Raw genomic sequence first — 21726 nt, forward strand, 5'->3', positions numbered from 1 at the left:
AACACTGTAGAAGAAAATACATCTCTTATTCTATTCTGTTTTGAACATTTCCAAGCATTTCTTATGAAGTGTCAAAATGATCCCCTTACTGCTGTTCCAGGAATGTGAGATTCTCAGCTGTTCTAGTGTTAAGGTCACCTGGACTGTGGTAGCGTGGAGGCATACTATACAAGAGAGGAGGTGGAAGGGGGCAAGCATGCATGCATAGTCAGACGTCTTCTTGGTCAGCTGTTCCAGTCTGTGTTGTGTTGCAGAGAGTCGCTTAGTCAAGAAGAAATTATTCATCGCAATGTTGATGTCTCTTTGTAACTCTCCCTAAATTTACTAACTTGAAGTAATGTAGGGGAAGTGAAAAAGTCCTTTTCTCCACATAGTAATTTTAACACTAAGGCTGTGAATTTCTTCCACTGTAGTAGTTAGGACATTGAGTCATTTCTGTATGTCATAATTTACTGTCATGAAAACCCAAAGGATTGTACTTTTACTATGGGCAAATTCCTGATGTGCCAATTTTCAATTCTCATTTGGCCAACATTGCGCTCATAACAAACCAGGAGCAACTTTCAATAATTATATTAATGAAATCCTTGACATTCCCCAACTTAACAACACAAACGTCAAGAATGCATTTTTTATCGATGGTCCCGTGCACCGTGGAGAAACATACATATATACAAGGTGTCCAGGTTAAAGGTATAATAATATAAAATTTAATAACTTTAGGAATAATGGAGATATTTATTGGCGGTTTGCTTCTAAAACTAGGGTAACTCAAAATGTTTTCTCTGTTCTCTTGCAGTGGTGGTGGCACCACATGCACATGTGCGTAACTGCATTGTTCACGAGAAGCATGCCAGTAACCATGTGGACTTCACAGCAGAAGGTGTTCTGTGTGCTTTCACTCGTGGAGATAAAATCCGTTGCACTAGTACAACGTAGATTTCGACGTGAGTATGGACTGTTAACAACTGATGATGTTCCCACTTACGTAACAATCATGAAATGGGACAGGCGCCTTCTAGAATCTGGGACCTTGCTGTCAATGTCGGGCCACCCCGCCAAGCATGCAGTTTCAGAGTCTACTGTTGATTTAATCCGTGAGTCCTTCAAGTGGAACCCTCGTAAGTCAATTCGACAAGCAAGCAGGCAGTTACAGTTACTTCGTTCGACAGTACACAATGTCATCCATAAAAGGTTGCGCCTACAGGTGTACAAACTGCAGCTTCATCAGAAAATCAAACCTCAGGACAGGCCTCTATGGAAGTCATTCACAGAGACAATTCTGACAAAAATTGATGGAAACGAGGCATTCCTCGATTCGATCTGTTTCTTGGATGAGGCTACATTCCATATTTCCAGCATGGTAAACAAGTACAATTGCCATATATGGGGATCTAAACGCCCCCCCTCCCACATAGTGATAGAGTTGTAACGGGACTCTCCGAAAGTGAATGTGTGGTATGGATTGTTGAAGGACAGGGTTATTGGCCCATTCTTCTTCACGGAGCCTACAGTTAATGGAACACGTTACCTAGACATGTTGGAGCAATATGTTGTGCCGCAACTTCCTTGTGACGTGATCTTGCAACAAGATAGTGCAACGTGCCATTATGCGGAAGTTGTGAGGGATTTCTTGAATCGTGAGTTCCCAGATCGCTAGATTGGGAGAGGTAGTCCATCAATTGCTTGGCCCCCTAGAAGCCCCGACATTACGCCACTTGATTCTTTCCTGTGGAGGTTTGTTAAGAATCAAGTGTACCTGACACCAGTTTGTGATCGACCAGATCTGCGTCTTTGAAGGTTGAGTCAAATGTTCCACCTTTACAATACCAAGATTTTTTATTATCTAATTATTTACATATCATTTTAAAAATATGACGGGACATGTTTCGTCTAACTTTTAGACATCATCAGCCGCAAAAGTCTTTAAGAGAAAGCAACAAGGACAAGAACAAAGTAACACATTAAAATAATTCGGGTAGCCAAATACGTCGATTAAAATGGTGAAGAGTGTTCAGGATTGCTCAGAGCACAACACTTGAAAATATATTGTTGACATTAAAATTAAAATTATCCATATGGGATGATTCAGTAAAACTTGGCATTAAAATTCTTCTTTCTGAAGGTGCTGTGTTGACATACAATTTTCTGTTGTGTCGGTGAAAGTTTGATAATGTGGTGCACAATGTTAAATCCAGTAGAATAAAAATGATGTGTAAGGAATCCGATGAGCGGATGTTAAAGTCGTCTTATTGGCATGATGTTGACATTTCTTGCTGAGAAGTTAGGTGGAATATTTGAAGTTCATTTTATGTAAAAATAGAGATCTGCATCATCTCATTCGTGCAGTTATCGTAAATGTTACGCCTACAATGCTGCAGATCACTTGGAGAGAAGTGGAATACCAATTAGATATCTGTCGCTCCACTAAAGTGTGCATATTTAGGTTTATTACATAAGTAAACAAACATTTTGAATTACCCTACTTGTAGAAACAAACCGCAAGTAAATATCTCCACTACTTCTCAAGTTATTAAATTTTATATTATTATACCTTTAACGCAGACACCTCGTATATACCAATGCTTAACACAAAAGTTTCAATTTAGGGGTTTTTGTTATATTAGCAGCATGGACAAGAATATTGCATTATATTCAGTGGCGACACATGACGTTTTGAAAAGTGTTACCGCACTCCTTCTGATAGTATACCTATCTAAATCATCAACACCGTCTTTATTCCAAGCATTCTTTTCTGAAGAAAATAGAATACATGGCCAGCAGTATAGTTCATTGATTTTTGCACAACCACATTACCAATCCAGACCTATGTATCATGAGTCATGAAAATATCATACTGTTCTTTTCAATTCCTTGACTATTTTTAAAATAAGGCATGGGTCTACCTTTTTCAATTATGTTTTTCTTTTCTTCAAAAGTTCTTAATGAAAATGGCATATTCATTAAGCTTTCTATTATACATGAATATTCTGGGCCCGCCAACTCACTTATTTGCAAGGTGGAAGTGACAGCACTCATTTTAATGTTTAATATGATGTGCAGTCCTACAGGCTATCTTACCTAACATAAATTAAGTATAAATTTACACTTTAACAAGAATAGTCACATTGTATTATAATAGAAAGCAATAATATAACAATGCACTGTTGAGTACGGCAGAAATAATGGATAGAACAGCTTAGCACCGATGTTATAAGCTACAGCAAGGTTTCCACTTTCCATTGTGGTAACACGACAAGAGTACACAGCAGGATACATCTCAGTGTCAAGGGTAGAGGGGCCTTGCTTGGCGCAGGTGCAGTAATACTCGCTTAGCTGTTAGAACAGATTCAAAGCATAACCACTACATGGAGTTGGTAACACCCTCTCCCTCAGCTTTGACGGTGACGATCTACTGCAATAGAGTTTTTACGGCACGTCCAGGCAAAGAAACAAGAATATTAAATATCGGTATTAAAGAATATTTGATTTTTATATTTTCAAAGTGTTGCCAGTGGTAACAGTGGATACTAGCACGCTTTGCAGTGGTTATGTTAGTAGCATGGATAAGAATAGCCACCATTTTGCTTACCAATGATCAATCGGTGCACTGTACATACCGGTCAAAAGTTTTCGATCACCTATGCACAAAACTAGATACTTTATTTCAGTGTACAAACACATCGTAAAAACTAAATAGACCAACAAAATACATATTTTCTCTCTCTATCATTAAGCAGAATACAATATGGTTTATATTTTAGCCTCTTCAAAGTATCCACCCTTTGCCCTTCGAACAGTTGCACAAACTCTTGGCATTCTGGAAATAAGATTTTGTAGTGTTTGCGTAGATATTGCAGTCCAACAGCTCTGTAAATTATTCCATAGCTCTTCAACATTAGTTGACCTCAGTTTTCAGACCTCCATGTCAAGTTCATCCCATAACAGTTCAATGGGATTTAAGTCTGGTGACTGACTTGGCCAAATCATATTTTTCAGTTTCCCACATTTCTCTTTTCTATTGACATACCCTCTACACCATTTAGAAGAATGTTTGGGGTCATTGTCCTGATGCAGAACAAACCTATGACCAATAAGTCTCTTGCCAGATGAAACTGCATTGTTGATCAGTATCCTGTGATATCCTTCCTTCTTCAATGTTCCATTAATTCACATTAGATCACCGACTTTCTCACCTGCAAAACATCCCCACCCATAACCAACCCTCCACCATGCTTCACCGTAGGTGTCACACACTGACTCTTCATACGTTCTCCATGAAGTCGACGAACAACATTCGATGATGGCTCCCAAATACTTCAAACTTCGATTCATCTGTGAATAACACCTTGGACCATTGCTGCATGCTCCAGTTTTTATGTTGCTATGCCCATTGCATTCTTTTCACCTTATTTTGTGTCCATAATAAAGGTTTTTGGCCGCTATGCACCCCTTTAAACCTCGTTCACGAAGATGGCGTTGCACTGTTGAGACAGAGATTGGAGCAGCTCGCATATTATTGACTTCCTTGCGAATTTCAGGTGCCGTACGAGTCCTCTGACATTTACTCTGTACATATATGAACTGTTCTTCCCTGTATGATGTTACACGGGGTTTTCCAGATCGCAAAACATTTGCATTGGCACCGGTTTGCTTGAACCACTGCAATGTATACACCACTGTAGATTGGGCTATGCCAACTTTTGTTGCTATTGTCCTACTAGAATATGTGATGCAAAGCTACAATTACAGCACATTTTTCAGTTCCAATCTCCTGCTTCCATCCCATTTGGAGGTAATATGGTATGCACGTGATCAGATTCACAAACACACTGCTAGCTGCACACACTGTACTGAAAACTAATGTGAACTGCTTGCTACACAGACAGCTGAAGGAATGAGGCCTATTCGAGTGGACACGTCTTGGGTAAAGACACGTCAGTGTTGTTGTGGTTACTCATCAGCGACCCTCCATGCAGAGAACCGGTCAAATACACAACAAAGTCGTTCCGTCTTTACATGTTTATGCTTGTTTTATTATCAGAACAGGGCTATGATAGATTATTTAAAATTACGTCTCTGATCGAAAACTTTTGACCGGTAGTGTACATTCAGAATAGGTGTAGAGCTATGATCCCTCAAGATGATTTAATTCCATCATAAAACACTTCTATTTTCTTTTAAGTGGCACCAATTTCCTACTTGCTTAGCATTTTGTATCACGATCAATAAAGCTCAAAGGTAAACACTGGAACGTACATATTTCAATTTACTTCAGCCAGTTTTCAGCCATGGTTGCAATGTAAAGAGTGTGAACTTGAGACGTCCTTAAAGTTGCAATACTGCCAAAAATGTAATTGTACAAAGAATGTCTTATATATGAAAATCTTTCACTAAATATTTACCCTATTGACCGTCATGTTTTGACGGGTTTCAGCTAATTGTTATTATTATTATTATTATTATTATTATTATTATTATTATTATTATTATTATTGTTGTTGTTGTTGTTGTTGTTGTTGTTGTTGTTGTTGTTGTTGTTGTTGTTGTTGTTGTTGTTGTTGTTGTTGTTGTTGTTGTTGTTGTTGTTGTTGTTGTTGTTGTTGTTGTTGTTGTTGTTGTTGTTGTTGTTGTTGTTGTTGTTGTTGTTGTTGTTGTTGTTGTTGTTGTTATACAGTAGGTGTTTAAGTGAAAAAATATGAAATAAGTTATGTATGTTATAGTCGCATTTTGATTAATTTGTATGGCACTGTAGATGTCAAACATTTGTAGGAATACAATACTCCTCTACTCGCACTGTTGTTGTGTACTGAAGGTCTGCTCCCAAAAGCGAGAGAATGAAATAACTATTAGTTTGTCCATCCGTAGAACGACCGCAGGGACTCCGACATGTACATTTCCTGTATTTGTAAACTGCATTTGCCTTGCTTTCTTCCAGGTGACTCTGTATGTAAATTATGAGTTAGATGGTTGTACTTACGCTCATTTTAATTGTCCTGATCCCGTAATCACTGACATTCTTTGTACACTCTTACTTGTTGTGATCTAATTCTTTTTTTTAAATCTTACCTACACCAGCATGTATAATAGCAGTGGAATGATACAATTTATTCCGTTCTTCACCACATGGTGATGAATTAAAATATTTTTTAGTGAAAAATAAGAAGGAAAGGCAAGCTATGAAAACAGTGATGTGGGAGAATGCAAAACAATATTTCTGAATATGACAGAAGTGGAAAAGAGTATGAAGTTGAAGAGTGAAGAGAATATATACCCTGTTAGTTGTCTTATAGTGTCCTGTTACATGCTGTTAATCCACTTTTACCTTTCCTTCCTTCAGTAGATCAACCATTTTCGTTACTTGTAAAGTATGGTACTTATGCTTAAGTTCTCATCTTTAAGATGTTCACGTATTTTAAATTGAGAGATATTGTTTTAAATAATTTCCAATAGACTACTTTTGTGAAGGTTTCAAGGATTTTTCATTGAAAGTGTAAAATGGTGAATTTATCACAACCATCAGTCTTTTTCATTACACAGAGGACACATTACACTTATTCACAATTATCACAAGAATGTATACATAAGGGATTGGAGTACACTTCAATCTGATAAACTGTACCTGTAGTGTACTTGATTTTACATATTTGAGAAGAAGATCAATTTCTTTCAGAAAGTCAGTTATACCGAAGCACTGATACATCTTGAGGAATTACTACACAATGAAAAAAAAAAAAAGAAGTTCAGCAAAAACTAACCAGAAGTTTCAATGCTTCCACAGTTTCACAATATCTTCATGCTCACATAGAGTCAATAACATTCACTCAACATCGTTGAAAGACATCAGCACTGAGATTCACTCTGTGATGATGCTGGCTGGTTTCTCCAACAAGGTAGCTCCTCATATACGTGTTCAGTCTCTGCTGTACCAGTACTTGTACATATGCTGTTACGAGTGCCAGTAGGTGGTGGAACATCGTAATGAGGAGTCAGTGTCTCTGAAAAATGAAATACAATAGAGTTATAGTCGAGAAAACCTTCAAGAATTCTTGGCACCTCCCTGCCCCCTTCCCATTTCAAAAATTCTCCTCTCCTGAAAAAATTGATTGGAACAAGTTAAATTAGTATTTAACATGTTGAGGGTCACATGCTACCATATGGTGACACATTTAACTTCAAATTTGAAATGGCATGCCACCATATGATGACACACAGTTCTCAAAATCTGAGTTGGTGTGATACCATATGGTAACACAGACAGTTTCAGACAATATGGTGTTGAAGGTCAGCTGAATCATCTGTGCATGTTACATTGGTACTATGTGAAGACCAGAGTACAAGACCCATTCCAGCTAAGTATCTCTATCGAGTGGCAGCAAATGACTACACAGAATTCATTTAAATTGACTGACTGGCCAATGGTGAACCTCACAATTACAAGCACACCAAGCATTGTGGTTTCCTCATTCATGTCTAACATGCTTTAATGTATATTTATGCAAAAATGTATATTTATGCAACAATGTAAAGAAATAGAAGACACAGGTGATGTAGCAGGAGAAAACAGTATGATAAACTAATGCTTCCCTTAAGAAGCCGTCTACTGTTCTGACAGTTTATTCCTGGTAAGACCACAGATATAGTGTCAAGGAATTTAAGCCATGAAATGACACAGGCTACACCTAAAAAACAAAAATAGTCACTTTCTTTGCAATGACAGTTATCACACATCAAATGAGCTGGCTGAGAAGCTGCTGGACCATAAGACACATATTATTGGCATGATTTGGAAAAATAAAAATGATTTACCAGAGAATTTTGTAATGCAAAGCTTAAATAGATTAGTGTGAGCATTATGAAAATATTTTAAACTAGTAGCATTATTTAAATTTAACATGAGCATATTTTTGGCATTTTTAAAAGTTTTCATAATTATTTGGCTTACAGAATTTATGTTGGTTAGTTTGCATTTTCAAATAAAATTATTTTTCAGAATTCCTTGGCTGAATGATCAGCATTGAGGCCTTTGGTTTAATCCCATGTGGTTAATACCTCTGACTCAAAGAATGGGTATTTGTGTTTGTCCCACCACTCCTCTCTATAAGCACTCACAACATGTCACACTACCAACCACCACAGAAACATGTAATAATGAATACATCTCTCCATATCTGAGTGTAAAACATGTGCAACACAATAAATTTTATTGGTTTTTACATCCCACTAACTACATTTTAAAGATTTTCAGAGAACCTGTGCAACACAGATCAGACCTGTGACCCCAGTAGGATATGGGAAGAGAGGTATAGAAAGAATTTATACAAATATCTGTTGTATATTCTGTTCCTTTCCCAATGCAAAAAGAATTCTGTAACATCACATGGAATCTCATATGTCTCATAAAAAGTAATAAGACACCATAACCCTGGTATGATGTGATAATGTGTATTTAATTCATCATATAAATATATTCTAAGATTATCATTAAAATTCATGCTTGGCACCAGTGGAATAGTGTACTATAATCAGTTCGGCACTCAGTTTGTTAAAAAATATATCCTAACAAAAAAATCAAGCTGGATTTGGATAGATGAATCCAAATTGTAACTGAAAAGGTTTACAAAATTGTCAAGTAAATAATAACCAAATGTGAAAGTATTTTTAATGCCTTCATTAACTTAGGGAAATTTAGATCTACAGTAAATTAAAATTCTTTCAAGGTCCACCACCTATTCAATACAATGACATTTTATTGTGATTCAATCACATGTCAAATGGTACTAGTTTTGGTATCTATGTGCCATCATCAGCCTTAAGTACAAATTAAACAATTATATACATATGCCTAAAACATCTAAAACACATTTTAACACATTATAAAATATATTACTGTAATGATACATGAGATAAGTTAAAATTATGTTACAATTGATTGCTGCAATATAAAATTCTTAAAATTCTGGCAATTTGTTATATAGTCCAGTCTGTGTACATCCAGAGTAAGTGAATTTATAATAGCTATCACACAAATATCGTCCGGCTCCGTCTGTGTAACAAACACATTCAACATGCTGTTCAAGGTTTAAATTGAAGTGGGAATTCATCTCTATTTATATCACGATCTTACATGATCAAATTAAACTTCCCTGGAACCACCTAATATGAAGTGAATAAGTGTCACCCATACAGACAGCATAAAAAAGCAAAAATTCACTTACCCTGGATGTACACAGACTGGACCATATAACGAATTGCCAGAATTTTAAGAATTTTATATTACAGCAATAATTTTAACAAAAGTTTAACTTATCTCATGTATCATTACAGTGATGCATTTTATAATGTGTTAAAATGTGTTTTAGATGTTTTAGGCATATGTTTAATTTGTACTTAAGGCTGATGATGGCACATAGATGCTGAAACTAGTACCATTTGACATGTGATTGAATCACCTTGAATGAATTTTAATTTACTGTAATCCCACTTCAATACGGAACCCAATGAAATTCATAACTATAAGCAAACTTTAGAACTAGTCCTATATCTGTTTTACAATATTAATGTAAGAAATATAATCCTGAAGTCATGGTCATGCATAGCTTCAAAATTGGCTGGGAAAAGAAAGAGCAAGAGAGAGAGAGTAAAAGAGGTAGGCCTGGGGAGGGGACGCTCAATTCTAGCTGAAAATTACCGGCCAGTCAGTTTGACATAATTTGCATGTAAGCTTGGGAAAGCATTCTTTCTGATTATATTAGACATGTTTGCAAAATTAATAACTGGTTCGATAGAAGGCAGTTTGGGTTTAGGAAAGGTTATTCCACTGAAGCTCAACTTGTAGAATTCCAGCAAGATATAGCAGTTATCCTTGATTCAGGAGGTCAAATGGACTGTATTATGATTGACCTGTCTAAAGCATTTGATATGGTGGATCATGGGAGTCTACTGGCAAAAATGAGTACAATTGGACTAGACAAAAGAGTGACTGAAAATAGAACTCAGGAAATTAGAGTAGGCAAATCTTTATCTGACCCTGTAATAATTAAGAGAGGAATTCCTCAAGGCAGTATTATTGGACCTTTATGTTTTCTTATATATATTAATGATATGAGTAAAGAAGTGGAAACAGAGATAAGGCCTTTTGCCGATTATGTTATTCTGTACAGAGTAATAAATAAGTCACAAGATTGTGAGCAACTGCAAAATGACCTTGATAATGTTGTGAGATGGACAGTAGGAAATGGTATGATGATAAACAGGGTTAAAAGTCATGCTGTGAGTTTCACAAATAGGAAAAGTCCTCTCAGTTTTAATGACTGTGTTGATGGGGTGAAAGTTCTGTATGGGGATCATTGTAAGTATCTACAGTAGGTGTTAATACAAGGAAAGATCTTCATTGGGGTAACCACATAAATATGATTGTAAATAAAGGGTACAGTTCTCTGCACATGGTTGTGAGGGTAGGGGTTGTAGTAAAGATGTAAAGGAGAGGGCATATAAGTCTCTGGTAAGACCTCAACTAGAGTATGGTTCCAGTGTATAGGATCCTTACCAGGATTATTTGATTCAAGAACTGGAAAATATCCAAAGAAAAGCAGCTTGATTTGTTCTGGGTGATTTCCGACAAAAGAGTAGCGTTACCAAAATGTTGCAAAGTTTGGGCTAGGAAGACTTGGGAGAAACGAGACGAGCTGTTCGACTAAGTGGTATGTTAATCTCAAAGAAATATTAATGTTTATTAAATTCCACCTATTCAATACATAACGGAATTTAATGAACATTAATATTTCTTTGACCTCAATGTACAATTCAATACAGACCAAAATATGAGAATTATAACGTGTAAATGGTATGTTCCAAGCTGTCAGTGGACAGATGGCATGGAATGACATCAGTAGACAAATAAGTTTGAGTGGTGTCTTTAAAACTAGGAAAGATCACAATATGAAGATACAGCTGGAATTCAGGAGGACAAATTGGGGCAAATATTCATTTATTGGAAGGGGAGTTAGGGATTTTAATAACTTACCAAAGGAGATGTTCAATAAGTTTCCAATTTCTTTACAATCATTTAAGAAAATGCTAGGAAAACAACAGATAGGGAATCTTCCACCTGGGTGACTGCCCTAAATGCAGATCAGTAGTGACTGAAAAATTGATTGAAAGCAAATGAAGTGTTTGGGGCATGCATGACCTTCTGAACTTTTATTTTCGAATATCCTGTAGTGGTGATCTTATATGATCCACGAAAGGCTGTTCAATACTGAAAACTTATTTTAGAGACAGAATGAAATACTTTATTACACCCAGCAAGGACAAACATCTCTAGCCAAAGAAGAAAACAGTTCACAGAGAAAACAAAATGAATTAATGTGTTCCCAAGCAAAACATTGAAATGAAATTCCAGAACGATATCATTTGAATAAGGCAAATACGCCTATTAGAATTGTGCAAATGCTTGGGAGAGGATGGAATCAATATGGGACCTAATGGATAAAAGAAATAATATCACAAGAATGGTGGAAAAGTATACTAGTTCCGATTTTCAATGGAAAAGACAATATTTGGAATTGAATTAACTACAGGGGAATCAAATTAATATCACATGCGGTACCATGAAGATCTGGGAAAGGATTACTGAATGAAGATTAGACAGAAAATAAATTCAGGAGATAAACAATTTGGTTTTATGTCTGAAAGAGGATGCAATCTTTGCTCTAAGACAACACTTGAACACATTCTTGGCTACTGTGAACATGCTTGGACTCTCGTATTGCAAGACACCACAAGATAAGATCTTTGATAGTCAGGCCTTGAGAGCAACAGGCTTTACTGTTCATGAAGAAGTCCATGGTCTTTGGATTGACATAATCGCCTACAAGGACATAACAGGCTGCATAATAGACCCAACAATCCGCTTTGAATCCTCTGCTAACCAGCTGGACGATGTTGATCAGGAAAAGAAACACATTTATTAGCTTACTATTCTGTTTTACAAGAAAGTTTATGGCCTGCAAAAGATCAAAGTTATTGGCCTGCTAGTTGGAGCCAGGGGCACAATATGAACAAAATTTCTTACATTCTGTCATGCTTTTCAACTTTCCAACACACTGGTGAATGAAGTGATGCTGCCCATGCAACTACCTTCACTGAGACTCTTTGTAGTTGTTGATTACTTCCTAATCTCGTGGACTTCCTTGAATATTATCATTGTTGTGTTATACTTTGTCTTTTAGGCAACCCTCAAGTGGGGGAAGCAATTGCTTAATTGATTTAATGAATATGCATATATATTCACTATAGGAAGATGCAGTCAGAAATGCACATATTGTTTATTGACCTATAGAGATGTACAGTAGAGTGCTCAGATAGGTCCGGAGATGTATGAGCGAGGAGGGAGTCCCAGAGAAGTACATGAGGCTAGTTAAGGAAATACATGATATTTATTTGTGTAATACCAACCAAAATAGACTTAAACAAAGGCTGGAAGTATGGTGGAAAGCACAGATATACATCTCTGTAAGACTTCAACGGGTAGCAATGTAAATAGCAAGGAGGTTAAATACCTAGGATCAATCTTGGAGAAAGGGACAGGCTTGGATGCTGAGGTTTGCCATAGAATCCAATGTGAATGTATGAATTGGAAGAAAGTGACCGGTGAGTTATGTAACAGGTATGTAAGCAGCAGATTGAAAGGAAAGTTATACAAGAAAGTTTTAAGACCAGTAATGTATGGTGCTGAGATTTGGGCAGTTACCAAGGGCTCAGGAAATAAACCGGGACATGGCTGGAATGTGAATGCTAAGGTGGAATAATGATATTTCAAGAGTGGACAGAAGAAGGAATGAGTGTACACGAGGGACCATAAAGATACAGCCATTGAATAGAATAATTCAAGAAAGTAGGTCATTTGGCCATCCTAAACAAAGACCCAAAAGAGATTGCATGGACTGATGGTGCAAGGAAGAAGAAGGTTTGATTTAACCCAAGCTAAAGTGGGTAGATAAAATACAGTAGTTAAAGATTTGAGAAAGAGGAAGCCCTGAATAGAGAGGTGTGGCAGATAACAATAAAGGACAGAAATGCTGACCCCCCGACATAGAAGTCAGAAAAGGCTTAGTAAGAGAAGAAGATTGCACCACTGATTTGGCATTTATTTTAAACTCTGATCAAACATGCCTATTTACCATTCCCCTTCAGTCTTCAATCTCTTTCTAACATCCTTGCAAACATTTTCCCCAGTATATATCAAGTACATGCCCCTCATGTTTGCTCTCGACTTCCTTTTTGATGAAGTTTCCCTCCTGTGTTTCCTTAACATGCTACTGATGCTGCTAGCGGTTCAGTGGTTCCCTACCACTACTTTCCTCTGTATCCCCCCAGTCCTTTCATCATGGTGCCTTGATATGGACCCCTGAAGCAAGCATGTCAAGGGTGAATCTGTGTTAAGGTTCACAGGAGCAATGCACCACCTCATCAAAGTAATATTAAATTCTACAGAACAGAATTAGTGATATTACTTTTCTATTATATGTATGACAAGGAAATTATATACATAATAAACAATATACATAAAGTAACAAAAAAATTGATTCACTTCAGGGATTAGTGTTATCTATATATATAAAATAACTTGTCCTGACTGACTGACTGACTGATTGATCATCGCCGAGCTAAAACTACTGGACATAAAGAAATGAAATTTTGGGGATACATTCATATTAAGATGTAGGTGCTCGCTAAGAGAGGATTTTTGGATATTCCGTCGCTAAGGGGGTGAAAACGGGGGTGAAATTTCAAAATGAGTGTATCTATATCTCAAAACTTTAAAAGTTTAGAGATGTAAAAAATGGTATTTAGAATCTTCTTTAAAAATAAGGAAACACATATTTTTTTGTTTTCAGAAAATCCCAATAGGAGGGGTGAAAAAGAGGTTGAATGCCTTTAATCAGGATACGGGTACTTATATTACAGACATGAAAATTGGTACTTTTGATCTCTTTTAAAAATAAAGAAACACGTATTTTTTGTTTTTGGAAAATCCAATTAATGGGAGGGTGAAAAGGGGGGGGGGGGTGAATTTTTAAAATGAGCGTATCTATATCTCAAAAATTTGAAAGTTTACAGATGTAAAATTTTGGTATTTAGAATCTTCATTAAAAATAAAGAAACAAGTATTTTTTTTGTTTTTGGAAAATCCCAATAGGAGGGGTGAAAAGGGGTGAAAAAATGGTTGAATGCCTTAAATTAGGATACTTATATCTCAGAAACTGAAGATATTACAGACCTGAAAATTGGTGTTTGGGATCTCCTTTAAAAATAAAGAAACACATATTTTTTGGTTTTTGGAAATTCCAATCAATGGGGTAATGAAAAAGGATGAATTTTTAAAATGAGTGTATGTATATCTCAAAACTTTTAAAGTTTATAGATGTAAAAATTGGTATTTAGAATCTCCTTTAAAAATAAAGAAACAAGTATTTTGTTGTTTTTGGAAAATCCCAATAGGAAGGGTGGAAAAGGGTGAAAATGTGTTGAATGCCTTCACTGAGGCTACTTATATTTCAGAACCTGAAGACATTACAGACCTGAAAATTGGTATTTGGGATCTACTTTAAAAATAAAGAAAGTATTTTTTTGTTTTTGGAAAATTCAAATAATGGGGGGTGAAAAGGGGGGTGAATTTTTAAAATGAGTGTATCTACAGCTTAAAACTTTAAAATTTTACATATGTAAAAATTGGTATTTAGAATCTCCTTTAAAACTAAAGAAAAATGTATTTTTTTTTTGGAAAATCCCAATAGGAGTGGTGAAACAGGGGTTGAATGCCTTTAATGAGGATACTTAATTCTCAGAAACTGAAGATGTTACAGTCATGAAAATTTGAATTTGGAACCTCCTATAAAAATACAGGCACACATAATTTTTTGTTTTTGGAAAATCCAAATAATGGGGGGTGGAAAGGGGGGTGAAATTTTAAAATGAGTGTATCTATATCTCGAAACTGTAAAAGTTTACAGACGTAGAAATTGGTATTTAGAATCTCCTTTCAACATAAAGAAACGTGTTTGTTTTTTGTTTTCGGAAAATCCCAATAGGAGGGGTGAAAAGGAGTGAAAAGTGGGTTGAATGCCTTTAATGAGGATACTTATATCTCAGAAACTGAAGATATTACAGACCTGAGAAAAGGTATTTGGGATCTCCTTTAAAAATAAAGAAACATATACTTTTTGTTTTTGGAAAATATAAATAGTGGAGTGTTGAAAGGGGGGTGAATTTTTAAAATTAGTGTATCTATATCTCAAAACTTTCAAACTTTACAGATGTAAAAATTGGTACTTAGAATCTACTTTCAAGATGAAGAAACACGTATTTTTTTGTTTTCGGAATATCCCAATAGGAGGGGTGAAAAGGGGTGAAAAATGGTTGAATGCCTTTAATAAGGATCATTAATTTCAAAACTTCAAAAGTTTGCAGATGTAAAAATTGATATTTAGAATCTCCTTTAAAAATAAAAGAACACGTATTTTTTTGTTTCTGTAAAACCCAATAGGGGGGGGGGGGTGAATAAGTGTGAATAAGGGGATGAATGTCTTTAATGAGGATACTTATATCTCAGAAACTGAAGATATTACAGACCAGACAGTTAGTATATGGAATCTCCTTTAAAAATATAGAAACATTTATTTTTGTTGTTTTTGGAAAATATAATTATTGGGGGTTAAACAGGAGTGACAAATTGGGGTGAATTTTTAGAAAGACTATATCTACAGTATATCTCAGAAACGTAAAATGTTACAGACGTAAAAACTGGTATTTGGAATCTCCTGTTAAAGCAAAGAAACAGGTATTCTCGAAAAATCCAATGAGGGGCCGGGGTGAAAAATTGAAAAATTAATTGAATTAATTGTATGAGGATACTTACATCTAATAAAAACTAAAGTTGTTACAGACGTGAATTGATATTTAGATCTTCTTTAAAAATAAAACGACGCGTTTTGTGGGGGGGGAATCATCTTTGGGGGCGGGTGTGAAAATCAGTTGAATTCCTTTCATGAGGACACATGTCTCAAAAACTGAAGATAATCGGTATTTCGAAGATATTTTATTATTAAGGAAACAAATATTTTTTGCCGGAAAATTCACGTAGGGTCCGGGGGGGGGGGGGGATGTGAAAGTAAGTGAAAAAGTGAATTATTTTTATGGGAATACTTATATCTCAAAACTGAAGGTAACACACGTGAACATTAGTATTTGGAATCTCCTTTAGTCATAAAGAAACACGCCTTCTTTTTTCTTTGTGGGGGGGGGGGTAAATCAACTTAACCGCGGTGGGGTGAAAACGGAGGTGAGACGAATTGATTTTACTGTTTCTAATGTACTTACAAGGAGCCTCCATCTCTCAGGCGGCAGCGCGCTGGCCTCTCACCGCTGGGTTTCGTGGTTCAAATCGCGGTCATTCCATGAGATATTTGTGCTGGACAAAGCGGAGGCGGGACAGGTATTTCTCCGGGTACTCCGGTTTTCCCCGTCATCATTCATTCCAGCAACACTATCCAATATCATTTCATTTCATTTGTCATTCATTAATCATTGCCCCAGTGGAGTGCGACAGGCTTCGGCAGCCGGCACAATTCCTATCCTCATCGCTAGCTGGGGGATTATTCATTCCATTCCTGACCCGGTTGAATGACTGGAAACAGCCTGTGGATTTTCAGTGTACTTATTCTGATCATAAACCGATCATTTTAAATCTTTCCTGGGTTCGTTTCCAAGAGCCATATTTTCCTTTGGAGAACCTTCTTAGATTACAGTAGATTCTTCTGGCATATAAAAATTTAAACACATTTTAAATAAACGATAGGTATAAGATTGACCGTGCAATTGTTCTCTTCTATAATAAGGTCAATAATACACGGAAGTATGTCATTCGTATCGCCAGAAGTCCTGCGCACTTGCCTACGGGCGTCAATGGTGCTGGTCATACTGTCATCTATGACAATGGCAGCAGATGTAATTTACCGCCAAGTAGGTCTTGCATCTTGCTGTGGGGTCCAGAACATCAATAATAATAATAATAATAATAATAATAATAATAATAATAATAATAATAATAATAATAATAATACCTAAATTCAACTAATTTCACCCACCGTAATAATAATAATAATAATAATAATAATAATAATAATAATAATAATGTTCTGGACTGTCGTCAAAATGTGCGGATCGTGCTGGAAACGGGTCCTGGACGGGTGATAACTATGATTACAGTCCGGCCACCGGTTCAGTACCACCAAGGCACCCAAGAGGACACCACGCCGGATCTCCTCAAGGATTTGACCCACATTAAAAATGCTTATAGGAAAACATGGCTAAGATTTAGTGACCCAACTGACCGGGTGGAATACCTGGACCTAGCCCGGGAAGTATGAAATTGATTGCTGGAAAAAAGATTGAAAAATGGGAGGAACGTTGCCGTAATCTCTCAGAAAATGAGTCAGATTGCGAATATCGGCGGGTTATATATACAGTAAAACGATAAGCATTCAATTATAAATTGTGGTATAATACCATAGCGAAGCATGGGTATCTTGCTAGTCTGTTATATCTGAATGTCCAACTTTTCAATCTACTGTAGTGCTTCCGCTGTTGGCGATAGGAAGCCTTCCAATTTACTTGGATAAGCCCGTAGTTGACACTCGCTTACAATGTGGGGAATAGTCTGGTGAGGGGCTCCACAGTCACATTCTGGAGATGGTACAAAGTTCCACTTGTAGAGAGAATCCCTGCACCTTGATGACTTGTCCTGATCCTGTTCAGTCTGGACTAAGTTGCACGTGGCAGTTGGGATCCGTTTGCAATTTTTTCCCCTCTGAAGATGTTATGCAGGGGCAAGTCAGGAGAGTTATTCCAGCGGCCTTTCCACTCCTCCAAAGCATTGAAGTTGGTGGACGTCTTCAGAGAAGCATCACAAAGAGGTGGATATTGTGATTTCAGTCTTTGGAGACTAAGAGCTGGTATGTCATTTAGAACAGGTAGTAGAGGATTCTTGCAGATCTTGTTGTACTCTCAAACAAGAGCACTGGATCTTCGTAAGTCAGGTAGCATTATTCCAGACAACAGTGGGAGCCAGTGAACTGGAGTTGATCTAATGGTGCCAGATATAAGACACATGCTGGTATTCAATTGTGGGTCAAAATACTTTGTATACAGGCTATTAATCCACATTGAAGCACAATAGTCAACCGTAGAGAAAACCAGTGTTAAGGCTGAAGAGTGCAGGATGTTTGCAAAGATCACCAAGTAGTACAAGTTAGCTTCTGAATAATATTGTTTCGGGTTTTCAGATTCCTTGACAAGTTCAAAAGATGCTTGAAGTCTAGTCCAATGCAACACCGAGGTATTTTGGATACCTATTGTGATTAAATACTTGATTGGAGAAGGTAATATTTAGTTTTAAGTTAGCAAGCCAGTTGCTCAAATGGAAGCAAGAAACCTCCATCTTGGCTGTACTGGGTCTGAGTCTCCATTTCCTGAAATATTCTGCCAATGTGGATAAGTCCTGAGTAAAAATGTCTTCAATTTTCTCAAATATCTTGTGTTGTGTGGCCAGGGTCAAGTCATCAGCATAGCATAACTTTCTGGATATTGTTTCTGGAAGATCAGAGATATACAGATTAAACAGTAGTGGCAATAATACTGATCCTTGGGGCAAACCATGATGCGGTTTTCTCACTGAGCTTTTCTTTTCACCTAAACAGACCTGGAATTTCCTGTCACTGATCATGTTGTTGATAGGCTGTGCAATTGTTTGCCAGGTTATAGCTCTGAGTAATTTATAAATCAATCCTTCCTTCCATATGGTATCAAAGGCAGCAGTGAGATAACAAAGATTGTAGATATTTTAAGCTTTTGCTGGTATCCGGCCTCAATGTAAGATGTTAATGAAAGTACTTAATCGCACCAGTCTCTGTTAGGTCTGAAGTCTGCCTGATCCACAGGAATGAGTTCTAAAATAGTTGATCCAATTCTGTTGTAGATAATCCTTTTAAGAGTTTGTAGCAACACTTAAGGAAGGCTATTGATCTGTAACTTTCAGGTTTGTTTGCAGGTTTCCCAGGCTTCAATATGGAAATAATTTTAGCTTTCTTGAAGTCAGGTGGGATTTGTCCAGTCTGGAGAATGTCCATGTAGAACTGTGCCATCCATCTCTTTGTATTTTCTCCCATATGTGTGAGGAATTCTGGATGAATTCCATTGAATCCAGGTGCCTTACCAGGTTTTAGTTCATTGATAGCCTCTTGAACATCAAGGGCTGTAAAGGGATGTGAATAACTAGATGTGCGAGGTGCTGTTGATTTCAGAGCACGAATCTGGTATCTAACATAAGTTGTATGCTTATTATCAGCTGGAGCTCGAGAATTTATTACAATATGGGAAGCTATTTAGTCAGGAGTTACCTGAGGTTGACTCTTCACTACTGGTGCACCTTCCCCTATCCTTCTAAGAAGGCCCCAGGCCTTTCTGCTAGAATGAGTAAAATCTAAGCTTTCGACAGTTTTAACCCATTTTTGTCTTTGGCAATCATCCAAGCTAGCTAGAAGTTTGTTAGTAGTTTCTGCATCCCTATTTTGTTGGAAATTCTTAAATAATTCCTCATTCTCGGCATTCCAGCCAGGAACATATTCTTTCCAATAGCCTCTGGGCTTACATTTCTTAGCAATAGGTATAACTGCACCAACAAGATGTTGATAGCTTTGGTGATTTGGGTGAATCCAAAAAATGCATTTATCCAGTACTGCAGAGAATGCAGAACAATCAGCTTTCTGGAATTCCATCGGGGTCGTGGCGTTGATCGTATAATGGGAATTGTGACACCAAATTCGAGTATTATTGGTCTATGCTGGCTATGAGGGAAATCTCCCATCACTTTGCATGTAGTGTGAAAGGGATTTCAATTTATATTGGAACTGACAAAGCATAAATCTGGATTTTAATTTCTACCCCATGCAACTGATTGAAAAGTTCCTTGATCTTTAGCGTCAAATACTAGATGGAGGTTGTTACTTTCGCACCAGTCCATTAATTTAAGTACACAAAAATCTGTTTTAGAATACTTCCAGAGTTTATGATGACTGTTGAAATCTCCCACATAAATCGCAGGATGTTCTGCAGTTGGTGGGTACATAGTCCCTGTAATTTACATATGCTGCTCGACACATGCAAAACACTGTTCGAATGGAGCATGACTGCTTTGGGTGGTGGGCTGGAAGATAGTGGCTTGACAAAATGCAGCTAGGAACACTTTCAAATGTGCTGTTGCTATTGAGCAATCAGTTTGTTCCAGGATTTAAAAAAGCTATGCATAGAACTGGGAGTGATTTATTTTAGGAATGAATCAAGACATACATCAGGAGTCATGTCATTGTCAATTATCATTACAATGCTTATATGTGTGAAATTAGAATTATAAATTAAATGCTTAAAGAAGGACTCAGTGCCCTTTCAGTGTTATCCAAAGAGAGTCTTTTTTTTTAAACCCACATTTTCATATCAAAATAATACAGTGGAGAAAGAAAAATGGATTTTGTGTACAAAAATGTGTGTGAATTTGGTTGTAAAACAGTGTTGCTTTAGTGTAGTTACTTAAAGTTGAAATAGAACTCTTCATGTTATTGTATATATTTATATTATTCATAGAAAAAGTCTGCAACTTAATTTAACAGTATATTTACCAAGAAACAGCCTAATAATATGCACTGAATCATAGTTTTGTAATAATAAAGTAGGAAAAGTAGGATAGATCATAATCTATATATATAAAATAAGAGTTTTGTCTGTACATTGCTCAGAATTTGAAAAGAATGGTATCTCTGTATTGGTCATGTCCACAGTAGCAAGGAAATGCACTTTTTAATTTTCTGTAATTTCTGTCTGTCTATCTTTCTGTATGTATGTACACGCATCACGAGAAAACGGCTGAAGCGAATTTAATGAAAATCGGTATGTAAAGTCGGGTTATAAACCGCTACAATCTAGGCTATAAATTATATTCACGCTGAGTGAAATGGTAGTTTAGGGGAAGGCCTGAAATTTAATTCTCAAATATTTACGTTATTATTGGTCGTATCTTAATGAACATTGGCATGCAAAGTCGGGGAATAGGTCGCTATAATCTAGGCCATCAATAATTTTATTCACGCTGAGTGAAATGGAAGTTTAGGGGAAGGCCTAAAATGTAATTCTCAAATATTTATGTTATTAGTGGTCGTATCGATAAATACTACATAACAAACATAACTTTAGTTATGTAGTAAGTTAGTAGTAGTTACGTAGTAAGTTATTGGATTTCCGATCACTTATGTCTTATACATTGTTACCGTACCACCTATAATCACAGAGATATTCATGAATTTGGATTTTTGTTCCTAAGTCCATATCAGCGCTGAGTCACAAGAAAATGGGTAAACAGAATTTAATGAAAATTGGCATGTAAAGTCTGAGAATAAGGAACTACTGTCTACGATATAAATAATTGTATAAGACGCCCTAATATCTCAAAGCCAAAACAGACCTAATGTGAAGGCCTACAATATAGAAAGCTCATAAAATTAATCAACAATAACATTACATTGACCATTGTTTGTTGTGATGTGATTTGTGTCTTCTATTTCCACTCATCTCCGACAGATAGGATTACTGCTGCGTACCGAGTATGGAAAATGG

General features: G+C 36.5%; 1 protein-coding gene across 1 annotated transcript in view; it reads right to left on the bottom strand.

Annotated features, from left to right (window-relative positions):
• Nucleotides 1-6458: 6458 nt before the first annotated feature.
• Nucleotides 6459-21726, bottom strand: part of LOC136878715 (uncharacterized) — a 225841-nt gene continuing 210573 nt past the window's right edge. The window contains exon 8 of the mRNA XM_067152163.2: nt 6459-6998. Coding sequence (XP_067008264.2) covers nt 6844-6998 — 155 coding nt within the window. The 3' untranslated portion in view covers nt 6459-6843. The remainder of the gene's footprint in view (nt 6999-21726) is intronic.

Source organism: Anabrus simplex, chromosome 1 (genome assembly GCF_040414725.1).
Source record: "Anabrus simplex isolate iqAnaSimp1 chromosome 1, ASM4041472v1, whole genome shotgun sequence".
Lineage (NCBI taxonomy): Eukaryota > Metazoa > Arthropoda > Insecta > Orthoptera > Tettigoniidae > Anabrus > Anabrus simplex.